At 49.0% G+C, this 17,754-nt stretch overlaps 1 protein-coding gene across 1 annotated transcript in view; it reads right to left on the reverse strand.

Moving 5' to 3' along the window:
• Positions 1 to 17,754, reverse strand: part of LOC116958485 (mucin-2-like) — a 30,653-nt gene that overhangs the window by 9,830 nt on the left and 3,069 nt on the right. The window contains exons 2-10 of the mRNA XM_076063335.1: positions 14,954 to 15,079; positions 13,100 to 13,226; positions 11,591 to 11,628; positions 7,904 to 11,125; positions 6,801 to 6,945; positions 6,060 to 6,198; positions 3,514 to 3,615; positions 2,626 to 2,820; positions 338 to 583 (exon numbers count right to left, since the gene is read on the reverse strand). Of these exons, the coding sequence (XP_075919450.1) occupies positions 338 to 583; positions 2,626 to 2,820; positions 3,514 to 3,615; positions 6,060 to 6,198; positions 6,801 to 6,945; positions 7,904 to 8,021 (945 nt within the window). The 5' untranslated portion in view covers positions 8,022 to 11,125; positions 11,591 to 11,628; positions 13,100 to 13,226; positions 14,954 to 15,079. The remainder of the gene's footprint in view (positions 1 to 337; positions 584 to 2,625; positions 2,821 to 3,513; positions 3,616 to 6,059; positions 6,199 to 6,800; positions 6,946 to 7,903; positions 11,126 to 11,590; positions 11,629 to 13,099; positions 13,227 to 14,953; positions 15,080 to 17,754) is intronic.

The raw sequence follows: 17,754 nt of genomic DNA on the forward strand, positions 1-17,754 counted from the left end.
ATTTTATCTCCATTCTACGTGACTTTACCGAAAGAACCCAGAAGATGAATCCCTGCAGTCACGAAAGCTTTAAATCGAAATATAATTGTGGCTGTGTCGGGTGGTGGCGGATTTAACGACACATTTATATTCACACGATCTAGCCCAAAAAAAACCATATAGTTGTATGGTGCACACTACCATGGCCACGGGGAAACCACAGACAAGCAGGAAGGCAGCCAGAACCAGTGTCAACAATTGCCTAAGCTCTGTGGTCATATATTTGGGTGTCTATTTATATCATTGACCCCTCCACTTGCTCCTCATGCCTTCTCATCGTGGACCATCGACGACCCACGGGTAGTGGGTCGTGGCATGAGCTGAAGACGTCACTGGCGAGGACGTAACACTGGCGCAGCGCCCATGCTTGGCGGTGCGGATTCTGCTGGCAAGACTCCGCCGCCTCTGTCATGGCGGCGCAGCTCTCCTTTATCCTCCAACTGTTGCCGAACGCCAGCACGGACGCGGCCGTGGAGCCGTCGGCCGCTGTCAAGTCGTCGCTGTTGCGCCCATTGTAGTTGCCGCAGAGGCCGCACAGGGTGCTCTGGGGTGGGGTGTGGGGGGGGTCGGGAGCGGGGTGGCACCGAGCCGTGAGCGAAACGAAGCCGAGAGTTTACGACTCCCGGGCAGCCCAAAGGGGGTGACCCCCTCGGATTCGCGAGAGAAACTGTATCAACTTGAACTCGTTTGATCCTAATCTAATGATTATAATTATCCGGTGGCTTCCGGTGGGGAGGGAGGGTGCAGATTTTCATAAATGTCGGAAAATCACCAAACATCATAATTTAAAATAACCTCATTTTGGGCATTCTTGTATGACATAACTTTTTTTAGGTGTTGCCGTATGTTTTCAGCGTTTACTATCGTAGTGTAGTAGTATAGTAGTTTAGCATAATAGTGTAGTAGTAGTATAGCAGCATACTAAAGTAGTATAGTAGTGTAGTAGTAATGTAGTAGTATAATAGTGTAGCAGTATACTATAGTAGTGTGATGGGACTTTGTAGGATGAACGTTGAGAGATTTATAAGGGGCACGGGATGACCAATAAGGTCTGAATTGGTCTGTAATAAGGTAGGGCACTAATAAGGTGTTGACAGGTATGAATCTAAGATCGGCAGTTCATGCGCATGTGGAGGAGTAAAGTACGCAGCTCCGATCTCTTCCGGGACATCTCGCCGGTGTAGGACTTTCTAGAACTCCCCTCTAAGAGGCCGTTCCGTCGGCATGGTTATAAGCAACCATTTGCAGTGCTCCACAATTCTCTTTGTCCCTAACACCTCTCTTTGTCCGGGCAGTTGGCTCGGCAGTTGAGCGAGTGGCTCGCAATCGAAAGATTGCAAATCTCTGGTTGGGAGGTGACAACTCGGCCTCCATAATCCGTCTGGGATCTATATGCTGATTAAGACTCTTTGGGGAAGTCTGAATAATCATTTGAGTAGGATAAAAGTGTGGGTTTTTTTATTTAAAAAATACAGTGAGGGAAAATAGTATATGATCCCCTTCTGATGTTGTACGTTTGCCCACTGAAAAAGAAATGATCAGTCTATAATTTAAAAGTTAGGTTTATTTGAACAGTGAGAGACAGAATAACAACACCAAAATCCAGAAAAACGCATGTCAAAAATGTTATAAATTGATTTGCATTTTAATGAGGGAAATAAGTATTTGACCCCTCTGCAAAACATGACTTAGTACTTGGTGGCAAAACCCTTGTTGGCAATCACAGAGGTCAGACGTTTCTTGTAGTTGGCCACCAGGTTTGCACACATCTCCGGAGGGATTATGTCCCACTCCTCCTTGCAGATCTTCTCCAAGTCATTAAGGTTTCGAGGCTGACGTTTGGCAACTCGAACCTTCAGCTCCCTCCACAGATTTTCTATGGGATTAAGGTCTGGAGACTGGCTTATAATCTCTCGCTCACCTCCATCTAACAATAATAAGCGGAATAATTAGTATTATTCTACACGCACAGGTTTCGCTCTCCCCGTTGAAAAGACAGAACTCGGACACGCGATTAATAGTAGACGAGTGGGAAAGGAAGTAGGAAAATGATCCCGGTGCCAACAGCTGCCCAAGCCCTACGGACCTCGATGTGTTAATGTTTTTCAGCTAATTATTAAGTGCTTATACACATATACACAAAGACAACCCATGTGCCCGAGAGGGCAACAACAACAACACCACTACCCCATGCAGATCAAAACAGATGGCTATTAATCCACGTGCTCCACTGCCAACTCTTGGCGAGCCAGGGTGTGGATCCTCCTCAACGCCGCATCCTAGGGGAAGGGATATTCGCAACATCTGTGTGGTGATCCGCCAAACCCTCGCTGCTGCCTCCACGGAGCTTGATCACACCGCGGGGGAGGCAGCCACGTCCAGCAGCAGCATAGCAACCACCGTCCATTTCTATCTCCTGTACATTGCACCACCTTGGCTTTGGCCCTGACCGTGTACTTGGAGTCGACCTGTGACGAAGATGCTTGTGCGCTGGTCCCACGTGACCATGACGCCACCACCACCTCCAGCACCATCACCACCAACCACCACCAAAATCACCACCAACACCACCACCGCGACGCTGACCTTGTACTTGGAGTCGACCTTGACGAAGATGCTCGTGCGCCGGTCCCACATGACCATGATGCCGATGCCGGTCTGCACGATGCGGTAGAGCCCCACCGAGTGGATGGTCAGGTCATCCACCATCGCCGGGATCTCTCCGGCCACGGGCACCACCATCACCTCCCCGGCCACCATGTGAACCTCCACGTTGTAATCCTGTAGTGGACGAGGAAGGGAGAGAGGGAGGGAGAAGACGGAGGGAGGTGAGGGGGGGGGGGTTACAGAGGGAGGTGAGGGGAGGGAAAGTTTGAAGAGGGAGGGAGACGACAGAAAGAGCCCAGTGGCCAAGCACATTCGGCATGGACCCTGATGCCAGGGAATAAACTAAACTGGCGATGGGGGTGAGGGAACCTGTCGTCTAAACTTCCTGGACCTCCCCTGGCCCGTGGATACCGCGAACTTTTGCACTCCCTCGTTTGCACACTCAATTGCTATGCTAAGAACAAAGAGCCAGCGAAGACTTACTCTTTGGTTCTATTCGGTAAAGTCACGTAGGTAAAAAATAAAACAACAAAAATCACGACGTTTCGCCACAACACAAGCGGCCTTCATCACAAGCGGCCTTCATCAGGTGATGAAGGCCGCTTGTTTTGTGGCCGAAACGTCGTGATTTTTGTTGTTTTGTTTTTTACCTACGTGACTTTACCGAATAGAACCAAAGAGTATGGATCCTTGCAGTCACGAAAGCTTCAAATCTAGAACAGCATAGACTTATCGAAGAAACCAATCGACTCGCGCGTACACCGAGACGCGCAAGCTCATCAACTCGCAGCGCTTGGAAAGCTCGCGCTTAACCCAGCCCGCGTCGCAGCGCGGTCAGCCAGCCATTGGAGTGGCTCTTGACTTCACCTTGATGTAGAAGCGGATCGCCTTGGAGCAGCTCGAGTCCACAGCGCTGCAGCCCTTGCCGGTGATGATCTGAAAGTTGCCCTCGGCTGTGGAGCAGTAGTCCTGGTCGGCACAAAGCGAGCGCAATTAGGTGATCCATCCATCCAATCGTCGTGCATCCCTCCGTTCGTCCATAGGTAAATCCGTCCATTATGTGCGATCATTCTCCCCCACCCAGTTGTGGCGCTGCCTGCTGTAAAGTGTATAGTGTACTATACACTATACAGTAAACATTACTATACACCACTATACGCTACACTACACACTATACTATACACTACACTATACACCACTATACACTACACTACACACTATACTAGACACTACACTATACACTACACTATACACTACACTATACACTACACTATACATTACTATACACCACTATACACTACACTATACACTACATACTACACTATACAGTAAACATTACTCTACACTACTATACACTACACTACACACTACACTATACACTACTATACACTACTATACACTACACTACTATACACTACTATACACCACTACACTATACACTACCTTATACTACCACTACACACTGCCTTATACTATTATACACTACACAAGTATACTACACTACATACTACACTATATACTACACTATACACTACTGTACTACACTGCTATACACTACACTACTATACTACACTTTACACTATACACTACACTACATACTACACTTTACACTATGTACTACACTACACTATATACTATACTACATACTACACTTTACACTATGTACTACACTACACTATATACTACACTACATACTACACTTTACACTACATACTACACTACACTATATACTACACTACACTATATACTACACTACTATACACTACACTATACACTCCACTACTAAACACTACACTACTATACACTACACTTAACACTGCTATACACTGCACCACTGTACTACATATTCTTGGTTCTTTCGGTAAAGTCACGTAGAAGGGAAATAATAAAATAATAAAAGTATAAAATAATAAAATTATCACGACGTTTCGACTGCAACACAAGCAATCATCATCAGGTGTCAAAACCACAGCAAGAAAATTTGAAAGAAAAAACGCCACTTTTTTCAAATTTTCTTGCTGTGGGTTTCACACCTGTTGATTATTGCTTGTGTTGCAGTCGAAACGTCGTGAGAATTGTACTATTTTATAGTTTTATTGTTGTATTGTTTCCCTTCTATGTGACTTTACCGAAAGAACCAAGAATATGAATCCCTGCAGTCACGAAAGCTTTAAATAAATTTTTTACTATACTACACTTTAGACTATGTACTACACTGCACTATATACTACACTACATACTACACTTTAGACTGTGTACTACACTACACTATATACTACACTACATACTACACTTTACACTGTGTACTACACTACACTATATACTACACTACTATACACTACACTATATACTACACTTTACACTATGTACTACACTACACTATATACTACACTAAATACTACACTACACTATATACTACACTACTATACACTACACTACTATACACTACACTACTAAACACTACACTATACACTCACTACTATACACTACTAAACACTAGACTACTATTCACTACACTTAACACTGCTATACAATACACTACTATACTACACTTTACACTATGTACTACACTATATACTACACTACTATAGACTACACGATACACTACACTACTATACACTACACTACTAAACACTACATTACTATACACTACACTAAACACTACTATACACTACACCACCATACTACACTTTACGCTATGTACTACACTACACTATATACTACACTGCTATACACTACACTATATACTACACTACTATACACTACACTACTATACACTACACCACTATACACGACACTACTATACACTACACTATACACTACTAAACACTACACTACTATACACTACACTACAATACACTACACTAAACACTACTATACACTACACTATACACTACTATACACTACACCACTATACTACACTTTACACTATGTAATACACTACACTATACACTACACCACTATACACTACACTACTAAACACTACTATACACTACACCACTATACGCTACACTATACACTACTATACGCTACACCACTATACTACATTTCTTTTGAACTGCTTGTTGTGTTTAGTTTGTTGTCCTTACCCCGCACCTCCGATTAGCACGGTTGGCTAAGTACGGTGCGAAAGAAGTTCAACACACATGTAGAAATGTCGATGTTTGTAAGTCCCGACCAAAAACCAGTTTCCTCTCATGCACTTTGATCCTCTGGCTCTTCTTCTGCCCTTCACACCCCCCCCCCCCGGTTCATGCTTATTCTTCTTTGTGCGTGGCACCTCGAGATTTTATCGTGAAAGGCGCCTGATAGTCACAAATTATTGTTACGGATTCATTATGAATTAATGAATTCACTCGCCCGACGTCAGTCCGTGGCGTGCGTGAGCAAGGCGCGTCCGTTCTGGTGCCCACCTGCACGATGCTGGAGTCGCAGTTTCCGTCGAAGACGAACCTCTTGCCATCGAAGGTGATGTAGTGGCCGTCCCCGTACATGCGGCACGTGCCAGGGCGCTCGGCCGAGTTGCAGCTCCACGCGCCGCTGCCGCTCGTGCTGCACCCGCGCACGCGCGCGACGTCTCAAAGGGAGGGGGCGGCGAGCCCTTCAAACCCCTTAGCCCAATATTTTCTCTCGGAATAACAACATTTTTTATATCCCAACGGGTATTTGGTCAAGTCTAAGGAGACTCAAAAGTAGGTGGCTTCCGCGCCACCCGGATATGACGTCACAGGCCGGTCCCGGCTGCTTTCACAATGTCACGGATGCGCTCCTGGAAAACCCCGTCCTCGCAAATCGGATACCTTTAATTCTCCCATAAATGGCAGAAACAGTAGACGCGTCGCTTGCCCGTGTGTATTTTTCCTCCTTATCAGCCACATTCAACGGGGTTTAAACGGTACAAAATTCACCAACGCACTTAATAATTATACAAAAGCTCGCTGCGCCAAAATGACACTGGAAACTGGACCATGTCCAAACGTGCTCGGAGTCTTGTCGGAAGACGCGCCGTAATTCAAGTTTCTGCGTCCTAAACCTATGCAGGTGAAGAAATGCTGTTGTCTTTCCCCCCCCCCCCCACACAAAGCGGTAGCCATCTTAACGCGCAGCCACCAGGCTCGGGACAGCCGCGCCGCGCTAAGCCCCCACTTGCTCACCACACGTTGCAGTCCACCTTGATTGTATCCCCCTTGCCATAGACAATGCCGTGGTGCCGGCACGGGCAATCCTCCGCGGGATACAGTTGCCGTTGTCGTCTGGGATGAATCCATCCCCGCATGGGCAGTCCGATTCGCACGGCGGCTAAGACGGAGGCCGAGAAGTGGGGCAAACAACAGAGGAAGAGTAAGAAGCCGGGGATTCGCCTTTCGCTCCGAGCCATCCATCGCGCAATGCCTGTGCTACTAGTCTGGCCAAGAGGGCATCGAAGAAGGTCGCTTTTTCCTCTCCATGTCAAAGTCCGTCTTTAACGCCGAGCAATTATCACTGTCGCACGAAGGACACTTTTCGGCTAAGGTTTTCCCCTGCTGATGTCGTGGCTGTAGTGGAGTGCCCAGTGACTGCCTCACTGCTGCAGCAGAGAGAATTCGGAGTGAATCAAGTTGTCACGGGGGGCGATCGATGCTCCAGCACTCACCGATTCACTCCAGTCAGCTCCTGATTGCTCACCGGCAGTCAGTCGCCTGCTGGTCGCTCTTCTATCGCTACTACTACCGTGGTTACTCGTTCCCGTGAGCTTCACTCGCCCGTGTTGAAGACTCTATCTCTACTGGACACTAACCGTTTCGTCCCGTCCATACTGTGTTCAACCACCACCATCACACAGGTCAAAAAGCTTGTGCCCTGAAGCATACGATTATCACTGTTGCTAAGCACAGACCAAATAGCTTAAAAGCCAGTAAAGGACATTTGCTAAAGTCTGAATTCATATCCCACGGTTTAATACTTTATGTCCCCATGCTCAATGCATGACATGGGCAAAAGACAAAGCTACCCGAGTGGCATGGAACAGGTAGTAAGCCACTTTGGTCTGCGCTATTTCTAAAGAAGAGTAGCAAAGCGACGCTAACTTTATCCTCTTAAGCCCTCTTGTCGTGGCCAGCAGCCCTCAGACATTGGCTATTTAACTGCTGAATCATATTGCTGATGCTGCTACTGCTGCTGCTGCGATCATACAAGAGAGCATAGAACAGAACCCTCTGAGTGGTGGGTGAAAGCCAACCCCGTGGGCTGTGTCTAAGGGGGGGTCGAGTGTACTCACGCAGGGCAAGTTGATGGTCTGGCAGGTCCTCTCGCAGGCCTTCGTGTGGCTCCTGCCTCTCAGGGCGCTGCCATCGACCAGGAGTTGGAGGGCATTTTCGACCTCTGCCCAATGACATTTCACCATGGAGGACGTCAAATACAAAATATCCCGTGCCGCCATTCGCGAAAAGAGTAGCAGGCCAATGCGCACGCTGGGCACGTCAAAAACACAAATTTGCCAATTTCGAACACAAAAAAATTGACCGCAAATTACTCGATTAGCATCACAACGACAACAGCCGCTATTTGCCACTAAGTGGCGGTGACATCACCATGGCGCATGTGCCAGGCTATGTGCACGTTAAGGCCATCATGTGAGGTGTGTTGAACGCTAACCGCCGGCAGGAGGCCATGGGACAGACCCTCCTGGCACCATGAGAAACGGTGCGATTGCCAAAGGTGTTCGTGATTTAATTCTGTTCGTTGAGATGGGCCGAGGTTGCCCGGGAGGGAGGTAATTCTACTGTTGAGCGGTGCGAGGGAAGAAGCGGACAGAGAAGTGGACGTGACCTGCAGTGTGGTGAGTGGGTGGGTGGCTGAGTTGGGTGGTGAGTGTGGGGAGAGCGGCAGTGTGGCGGTTAGCGTGCTGCGCTATGGACCCGGCGACCCGAGTTTGATTCCCGCTCACGACCAATAACGCTGGTGAATATCTGAATCGGTCCTGGGCCTCTCCTAGGTCGACTCAGCTGTGCTGGCCTTGACCAGCCCCTGAAGATGTTGGGGTCCGTCGCCCTTCGGGTATCCAAAGATGAGGACCGTCGGGGAGAAGTGGAGGCTGAACCTTAGGAGGATGTTTCTCAGGACCTTGAACAGCGAGTCCAGGCTCTTGCACTCCACGTATTGGTGCGCCACCGTCTCCGCTTTACCGCAGAACCGGCACTCCGGGGACGTGTCGGTGAAGCGCGCCAGGGAGAAGGTGGTGGTGACGGTGCCGTGGGCGATGCTCCAGCTGAGGTCGCCGATGCGGTTGTACGTCGGTCTGCAGTAGAGTTGCCTCCAGCGAGGCCTCTCCGGAGAGACGCAGGGCAGGGCTTTCCTCCAGGCATGGTCCTTGTGGCTCCTCAGGGTGTCGTGTTGGTGGAACCGGACCATGTAGGAGTAGAGCACCTTCCTCTCTCCCCGTGTCTCTCTCTCTCCCTGTGTCTCTCTCTCTCCCCGTGTCTCTCTCTCTCCCCGTGTCTCTCTCTCCCCGTGTCTATCTCTCCCCGTGTCTCTCTCTCCCCGTGTCTCTCCCCGTGTCTCTCTCTCTCCCCGTGTCTCTCTCTCTCCCCGTGTCTCTCTCTCCCCGTCTCTCTCTCTCCCCGTGTCTCTCTCTCCCCGTGTCTCTCTCTCCCCGTGTCTCTCTCTCCCCGTGTCTATCTCTCCCCGAGTCTCTCTCTCCCCGTGTCTCTCTCTCCCCGTGTCTCTCTCTCCCCGTGTCTCTCTCTCCCCGTGTCTCTCTATCCCCGTGTCTCTCTCTCCCCGTGTCTCTCTCTCCCCGTGTCTCTCTCTCCCCGTGTCTCTCTCTCCCCGTGTCTCTCTCTCCCCGTGTCTCTCTCTCCCCGTGTCTCTCCCCGTGTCTCTCTCCCCCCGTGTCTCTCTCTCCCCATGTCAATTACACACAGATACATACACAGATACATACAGATACAGATACACACAGACACACACACAGACACACACAGATACACAGACACACACATATACATACAGATACACACAGATACACACAGACACACACAGATACACACAGACACATATAGATACACATAGATACACACACAGCCACACACAGACACACACAGATACACACAGATACAGACAGATACACACAGATACAGACAGATACACACAGACACATACAGATAAACGTCTTCATTAACATAGTAGATTAAAACCAGCGTTCAGGGTTTGTGACTTGGTGCTCACATAATCGCAAACATTTAAGCAAGCAAACCAATTACTTTAAGAAACAAGAATAGACAATTTTGCATTCTCCATGTTTTTTCTTTATACGACTTAATCCCTCCGCCCCAGGAGTGATGGCACAGAGGTCACAGCGTTGAGTTGGTACCACTGTTCACCTGGGTTCGATTCCAGGCAGCTGCCTGTGGATATGTATATGGTCCTCAAGTGCAATTAATTTATTGACTGTCTGGTCACCAATGATTTATGCACTTGATTTAGCTCAATTCCAGCTGTGAGATAAAAAATGTCAGGTTGACTACCATGCAAATTACCTCACTCTCATTAGCAGAGCGAGTCGGAGGTTAAGGTGTGTAATATGTGTGTGGACATTAGAAATAGCTTCAAGGGATTTGTGAGGTCGCTTTATAATATCCGTTTTTGTGGGCTGTTTTCAAACACGAAGGACTGAACTTCTCTGGCAGAGTTCCATTCGTCTTCTGACGTGTCACCAATACTAAAATCAGGATAAACTGGGGGGGGGGGGGGGGGGGAATTACACCAATAAATTTCCATCCTGAAACCCACCATCAAAGCATAAGTTACCTTCATCTGGCACTGGGGATGTCGGTGCTGTTGACAGAGGAGCAGTGGTTGCTGGAGAAATCAGCGAGCAGCAAAACCTGACCTTGTAGTTGTAGCAGAATGGCATGGTCTGATCCGTGTGTGAGCATTTCAACCCCACGTCCTTGTTACAAGTGATTGCCTGGCCCAACTCCTCCCAATGGTGTGTTCGGGTATTTGTCCGCACGGCAGTCGATGTTTTCCACCAAGAATTCCGGTGCGCAGACAACTTTCCCTGAGGCTATGACCTTCTGGTACGACTCCTCGTCGCCATCGTTGTCGGCGTCCGGAGAATGTTCGCTGTACCACTCAGACCAGCTTCCTGAGCAGGGCACTTGACTCACGCTCGTCGTCGCTGTTGGCTGCTGCACGGTGGCACCTTCAACCGGAGCGCCCACCGTGGTCGAACGTCCCTTGGGCGGTTGCATCGGAGCCACGTCGGGCACAGCTGTGCTCGAGCCGACGATGGGTGGCTCGGTTGGGAGCGGCGGTACGGCGGTGGTGGTGGTGGTGGCGTTGTTCACGTCGATGGGAGTTATCCCGCACTCCACGGAGTCTTCCACCTCCCCGAGTTGCAAGCAAGTTTTGGTGGTCGCGCAGTACTGATCGGGGTCTAATTCTCTTGATATGAAGGCGCCCAGCTCGTACAGTTGTTCGTGGTAACAGCATCCATCTGGATATAAAATATTAGTGAGCGTTATGGGGTCGGGGGGGGGGGGTTGTAATAACTGGCTTTTGAGCAATTGATTGCTCATTCCACTGCTAACACACTGCTGGGTGGACAGAGGCGAGGGGGGGTTTGAGAAACCTTCACCATATTTTCAACTTCTGCGCTGGGAGATTGAATCAAACTGGCAGCCTCTGGATTGCAAGCCCAGTATGCCAAGCATTACGCCGCAGCAGTACACCAATGTTGGTTTAATCGCACTGGTTATGCAATTCATTCGAGGGTGGCTACGTATTATGAAAGAGATCGCAATAATATCAGCTAATGACACGTATGCAAAAAGGTGATTTTGAGACAACAAAAGGTGACCATAGCCTCGGTCTTCCCATCGTGCCTGGGCATGTCACAGGCCATCTTAAAGAAAAGGTTCCCCCCTGTCCCTGACATGAAGGAATGGCTGTCCTTGGGTACCTGGTATTTCGCAAAGCAGCTCAGCATTGTCGCATGTGCTGCAGTCACACAGAGAAGACACACAACAAGGGCAATTATACAGGCACATGCCGTTGTATTTATAAAATAATGTTCAAAGTGAATGTGATACTGGAGAGAATGAGCACTCAAGCAGAGCACATGGATGGCCGTCGGTGTCCAGTGGAAGAGGTTCAGTAATTCCGCACAAACCGATGGCTTTTCAATCACCAGTGCGCATACTCATGCCGTCTGCTGCTGCATGCAGCTTAAATTATCACGCAAGCAATGTTCCGACCGAATGTTTTCAGTTTATCTTTTGTGTTGCAATTGCCGCGATTGGGGATTTACCTTGTGACCTACGTTGTAACAGGACTGTAAATTATCATAATATAAACTATCTACATAAATAAAGATATTTAACCTGTATGTATCAAAAACCTCTAGTGTACTTTCCGACAAGGTAGGAAGCTGAAATGTGCTACCCAGTAAACTTTTATGACACAAATAGCAGGAGAAACAATCTGAATATTCGAGATTTTTTTTTATTTTAAGGCCCCCAAATCTCTATTTTAAGCACTCAATAAACATGTTTGTTCGTGTCATTCAGCAGAAACCATTCAAAATATAACATTGCGGGTTTTTTTCTTTTGATAAAACGTTAAACAGCAATAAAATTCTATCTTTTATTGTTTTTGAGACATTTCGGATTCAAGTGGTTTTGAATGAAAAAATAACACATGTTATGATGTTCAAATCTGAATAATTCCAAAACGGTAAAAGATAGGAGCTTCCCCTCATAGAATATAAAGTTCATTTTTTTGTGTTCTTTCTAATAAAAAAAAAGAGCGTAATCTTTAAATTGAGCGATTTCTGATGGGTACGTCTTTAAATATAAGAAGTTGAATCAAGTTGTCAACACATTTGTGTTTTTTTTGCGGAAAATACCTAATTTTTTTAGTAGGTGTTAGTGTCTGATCGTAGATAAAAATTGTAAAAAAAAACATCAGGTTCATTTTTATATTTATTGAAAACTTGTGTCTGGCGAAGACAGGCTTAATGAACTAATTCTAATATAAACAATGATAATTATTTTTTCTTATTTTACCAGGTAAGGCTCACTGTACCTATTCAGCTCTTTTTCTTAGAAGCCACCTTGCCCACAAGTGAGAGCCCAACAAAGTGGCTTATCACGTGTCAATATATATCAGCCAAATCCTCTAAATGCGTGTTCCTTAATGTGGAGGGAAAAACCGGAGGACCCCGGGGAAAAATCAACGTGACCACGAGGAGAGAGACACGCAAACTCCAAATATAAAAGCGTCAGGGTCGGGATCGAACCCACGACCTCCTGCATAACAGGCGAGGCAGTCAACATCTCCTAGCCACCGTGCTAACCCATCGCACCACGGCAGCATCCGTGCATTCGGGACAGACGAAACATGTCAAATGGACGCGATGTTGATCCTTGAGCACGCGGTGTCAATGTGGGTGAAAGCAGAGGGATCTCACCAGATTTGGCAAGTCTTGACGATGTGGATCTGCTGCCTGGCCAGGATGACGTCATCCTCAACAAAGCAGCTGCAGTTGGTTTTTGGCACGCAGTATTGCGCGTCTGGCGGGCAGTGCGGGTAGCAGCCTGCAGCAAGAATAGCGGTGAATCGTCATCCCTACGGCTCGCACCAACACCAGGACTACCGTCACTACTAAGACCAAGGGGCCATCCATAAATGACGTCACGCGATTTTGGACGATTTTTGACCCCCCTACCCCCTTGTCACACGGCGTCACAAAAAGTCAGACCCCCCCCCCTCAAATATGACGTTACAAAGTTCTGCATTCTGATGTTGTAGGAGTGTTGTTATAACAATTCTATATTTATTTAAAGTTGCGCATTTTTATGTGACGTCACATTTCTCAAACCCCCCCCCCGTCACACATCGTGACGTCATTTATGGACGGCCCCATAGCTCGCACCAACACCAGGACTACCGTCACTACTAAGACTAACACCAACCGCCATTCACCACTAGTGGCGGTTACATCACCACGGCACTTGTGCCATGCTAAGGGGCCATCCATAAATGACGTCACGCACCTGGGGGGGGGGGTCAGACATTTGTGACGATGTGTGACGGGGGGGGGTTAGAAATATGACGTCACGTCAAAATGCGCAACTTAATTAAATAGACTTTTTAAGCAATGTTTTCTCCTACAACATCAGAGTGCAGCATCACATTAAATACACACTACAATGACAATAGTTTAAAGCGATTTGAAGCATATTTTATTTTTGTGGGGGGTGGGGGGGCAGAGCTTTGTGACGTCATATTTGAGGGGGGGTCTGACTTTTTGTGACGCCGTGTGACTAAGGTGGGGGGGGGGGGGGGGTGTTAAAAAAAATCGTCCAAAATCGCGCGACGTCATTTATGGATGGCCCCAAAGTGCACTTTGAGGTCACGTGAAGTGGCGAAGGCCCACTGGCAGGAGGTCACGGAACAGACCCAGGTGCCACGGGTTGAATGACTGGGATGAGTGGCAGATGCACCAACTGTGCTTCCCACTGCGCCACTGTTCTGCGTTTTAGCTGCTTGTTGTTGTGAGCGTCGCTCCTCTGCCCTCCTTTATTGCTGGAGGACGACTGCCGCCAACTCCCCAAGGAGCGTCCTTCTCGCGCCTCCCACAGGGGCCGATCTTGACACTGCTGCTGCTGTTGTTGTTTTCCTCGCACTTTCTGTTTATAGGTGGCGTCGTGTCGCCACTTTCGAAGGGTTTAGCCAGAGATCAATCTATTTAATTTTTGGTCCGTGTTTTAGGCAACTGAGAAAATGGGAGACGTCTTCTGGCGTTGCTTGGCACAAAGGGCAGCAGTTTGGGTCGTTTGGGTCGATTCGATTTTGGTAATCGGCGAGCATGGAGCAGTGACCTGCCGCTGCTCGTACCAGTTGTCGGTAAGTCCAATCAGCTCCACATCCTTCGGCTCCACATGAGTCCATCTTTTCTCTAGCCTGTGCCATGCCCGTTTAGTCCCATATATCTGGCCAAACAGATGCTCCTTGGGCATGTGGTGGCTTAGCATGCAGGCTACATAACCCAGCTAACGCAGCCAACCACTAACACCACCACTACCGCTATTAACATTGGCAACCAATGCCATCAGTACTGGCACCACCACTGCCACCACAACTATCACAATAATGGAGCGTTTTGTAAGGTTGCACTCAGGGTCAGCAGCTCAGAGGAGGTGGACAAACGTATGCATTCAGAGGATGTTGATACTGACGATGATGACGACGATGACAATGATGACGACAAGAACGATTATGATGCTAATGAGTTGATAGTGATGATGCAGTCAAAACAAACCTTCGATGGGAGGCAGGGAACCTTGGTTCAGTTTCTGGAGGTGGCTGCAGGTGCTGGGAAGGGAACTGCATGGATTGCAGTGCCACGTGCATTCCGATTCCTCGTTGTAGAAGTCGCAGAAGACGGCTGAAGGTGGGGGGGGGGGGTGCGTCGCACGGAGGGGAGAGGGATTAACAGAGGTAACATCATAAGAAACTCATCATTGGCATCGATCTCCGCGATGCCTGAAGGGTTGCACCACTAGCTCGGCACGACATCCAACGTTTCTCACCGCGCGCTAGGGGTTTCTTCAGGAATTTCATCTGCTAGAGAAGCTCGTAGCGCGCGAAGCAAAATGTCGGGAAAATCGTCCGGAGCAAAACGTGGAACGACCCGAAAAACACACCGTCAGGCTATGTGTGTGTGTGTGTGTTTGTTGAACTTCTTTCCCACCGTACGTAGCCAATCGTGCTAATCGGTGGTGTGGACTATACGGTAGACACCCTCTTAACGACGGCATTTGGTTCAACAAAACCGGTCATTAAGTGATTTGGTCGTTAAGCGAGTATAGTAAATACAGGCAAGTCCCCGGGTTACGGAAGGGTTAGGTTCCTGAGCAATATCCACAATCCGAATTTTCCGTATGTCGGAAACTGAACCATTTTCCCCGAAAATCACGATGAAATCCCACATCCGGAAATAGTTGTGCCTCCCCTACGGTTTGCACTCAGTGCTGTATCGTGCTGTTGTCCGTTTTCTATCACTACCCATGTCGTATCGCAGTACATACGCTCTGCACTTCTTATGATTCTTTCATTTGATCGAATATCTACCCTAACACTGCCCATAATTAAACTAATGGAACATAAACTGTATCCAATTGTTGATTTTAATATTCATTGTTAACAGAAAGCAGTCACTTCCGAATGTTTACCGTGCATTTGGCTAGACCTAGACTTCACATACAAAAAGACAAAGATCCCCCAGTATCGCCTTAACAGACTTCTAGGGCAAGTGCTGAGTCGCTGAGAGCAGAGTTGCTGTGTGCAGAGTGTCTGAGTGCGGAGTCTCTGTGTGCGAAGTCTCTGTGTGTGGAGTCGCTGTGTGCAGAGTCTCTGAGTGTGGAGTCGCTGTGTGCAGAGTCGCTGTGTGTGGAGTCGGTGAGTGCGGAGTCGCTGAATGTAGAGTCTCTGTGTGTGAAGTCGCTGAGTGCAGAGTCGCTGTGTGCAGAGTCGCTGAGTGTGAAGTCGCTGAGTGTGAAGTCGCTGAGTGCAGAGTCACTGTGTGCAGAGTCGCTGAGTGCGGAGTCGCTGTGTGTAGAGTCTCTGTGTGTGAAGTCGCTGAGTGTGGAGTCGCTGTGTGCAGAGTCGCTGAGTGTGAAGACGCTGTTTGCGGAGTCTCTGAGTGTGGAGTCGCTGTGTGCAGAGTCGCTGTGTGCAGAGTTTCTGAGTGCGGAGTCGCTGTGTGCAGAGTCGCTGAGTGTGAAGACACTGAGTGTGGAGTCGCTGTGTGCGGAGTCGCTGAGTGCGGAGTCGCTGAATGCGAAGTCTCTGAGTGCAGAGTCGCTGAGTGCGGAGTCGCTGAGTGCGGAGTCGCTGTGTGCGGAGTCGCTGTGTGCGGAGTCGCTGTGTGCAGAGTTGCTGTGTGTGGAGTCGCTGAGTGTGGAGTCGCTGTGTGCAGAGTCGCTGAGTGTGAAGACGCTGAGTGTGGAGTCGCTGTGTGCGGAGTCGCTGAGTGCGGAGTCTCTGAGTGTGGAGTCTCTGAGTGCAGAGTCTCTGAGTGTGGAGTCTCTGAGTGCGGAGTCTCTGAATGCGAAGTCTCTGAGTGCAGAGTCGCTGAGTGCGGAGTCGCTGAGTGTGGAGTCGCTGTGTGCAGAGTGTCTGAGTGCGGAGTCGCTGTGTGTGGAGTCTCTGAGTGCAGAGTCGCTGAGTGCGGAATCGCTGAGTGTGGAGTCGCTGTGTGCGGAGTCGCTGTGTGCAGAGTCTCTGAGTGTGGAGTCGCTGTGTGCAGAGACGCTGTGTGCAGAGTCTCTGAGTGCGGAGTCGCTGTGTGCAGAGTCGCTGAGTGTGAAGAAGCTGAGTGCAGAGTCTTTGAGTGCGGAGTCTCTGAGTACGGAGTCTCTGAATGCGAAGTCTCTGAGTGCAGAGTCGCTGAGTGCGGAGTCGCTGAGTGTGGAGTCGCTGTGTGCAGAATCGCTGTGTGTGAAGACGCTGAGTGTGGAGTCGCTGTGTGCGGAGTCGCTGAGTGCGGAGTCTCTGAGTGCGGAGTCTCTGATTGCGAAGTCTCTGAGTGCAGAGTCGCTGAGTGCGGTGTCGCTGAGTGTGGAGTCGCTGTGTGCAGAGTCGCTGTGTGTGGAGTCGCTGAGTGTGGAGTCGCTGTGTGCAGAGTCGCTGAGTGTGAAGACGCTGTTTGCGGAGTCTCTGAGTGTGGAGTCGCTGTGTGCAGAGTCGCTGTGTGCAGAGTCGCTGAGTGTGAAGACGCTGAGTGTGGAGTCGCTGTGTGCGGAGTCGCTGAGTGCGGAGTCTCTGAGTGCGGAGTCGCTGAATGCGAAGTCTCTGAGTGCAGAGTCGCTGAGTGCGGAGTCGCTGAGTGCGGAGTCGCTGTGTGCGGAGTCGCTGTGTGCGGAGTCGCTGTGTGCAGAGTCGCTGTGTGTGGAGTCGCTGAGTGTGGAGTCGCTGTGTGCAGAGTCGCTGAGTGTGAAGACGCTGAGTGTGGAGTCGCTGTGTGCAGAGTCGCTGAGTGTGAAGACGCTGAGTGTGGAGTCGCTGTGTGCGGAGTCGCTGTGTGCGGAGTCGCTGAGTGCGGAGTCTCTGAGTGCGGAG

Source organism: Petromyzon marinus, unplaced genomic scaffold (assembly GCF_048934315.1).
Source record: "Petromyzon marinus isolate PM22_M1 ecotype Great Lakes invasive population unplaced genomic scaffold, UKy_Petmar_22M1.pri1.0 PM_Scaffold_10, whole genome shotgun sequence".
NCBI classification, from domain to species: domain Eukaryota; kingdom Metazoa; phylum Chordata; class Hyperoartia; order Petromyzontiformes; family Petromyzontidae; genus Petromyzon; species Petromyzon marinus.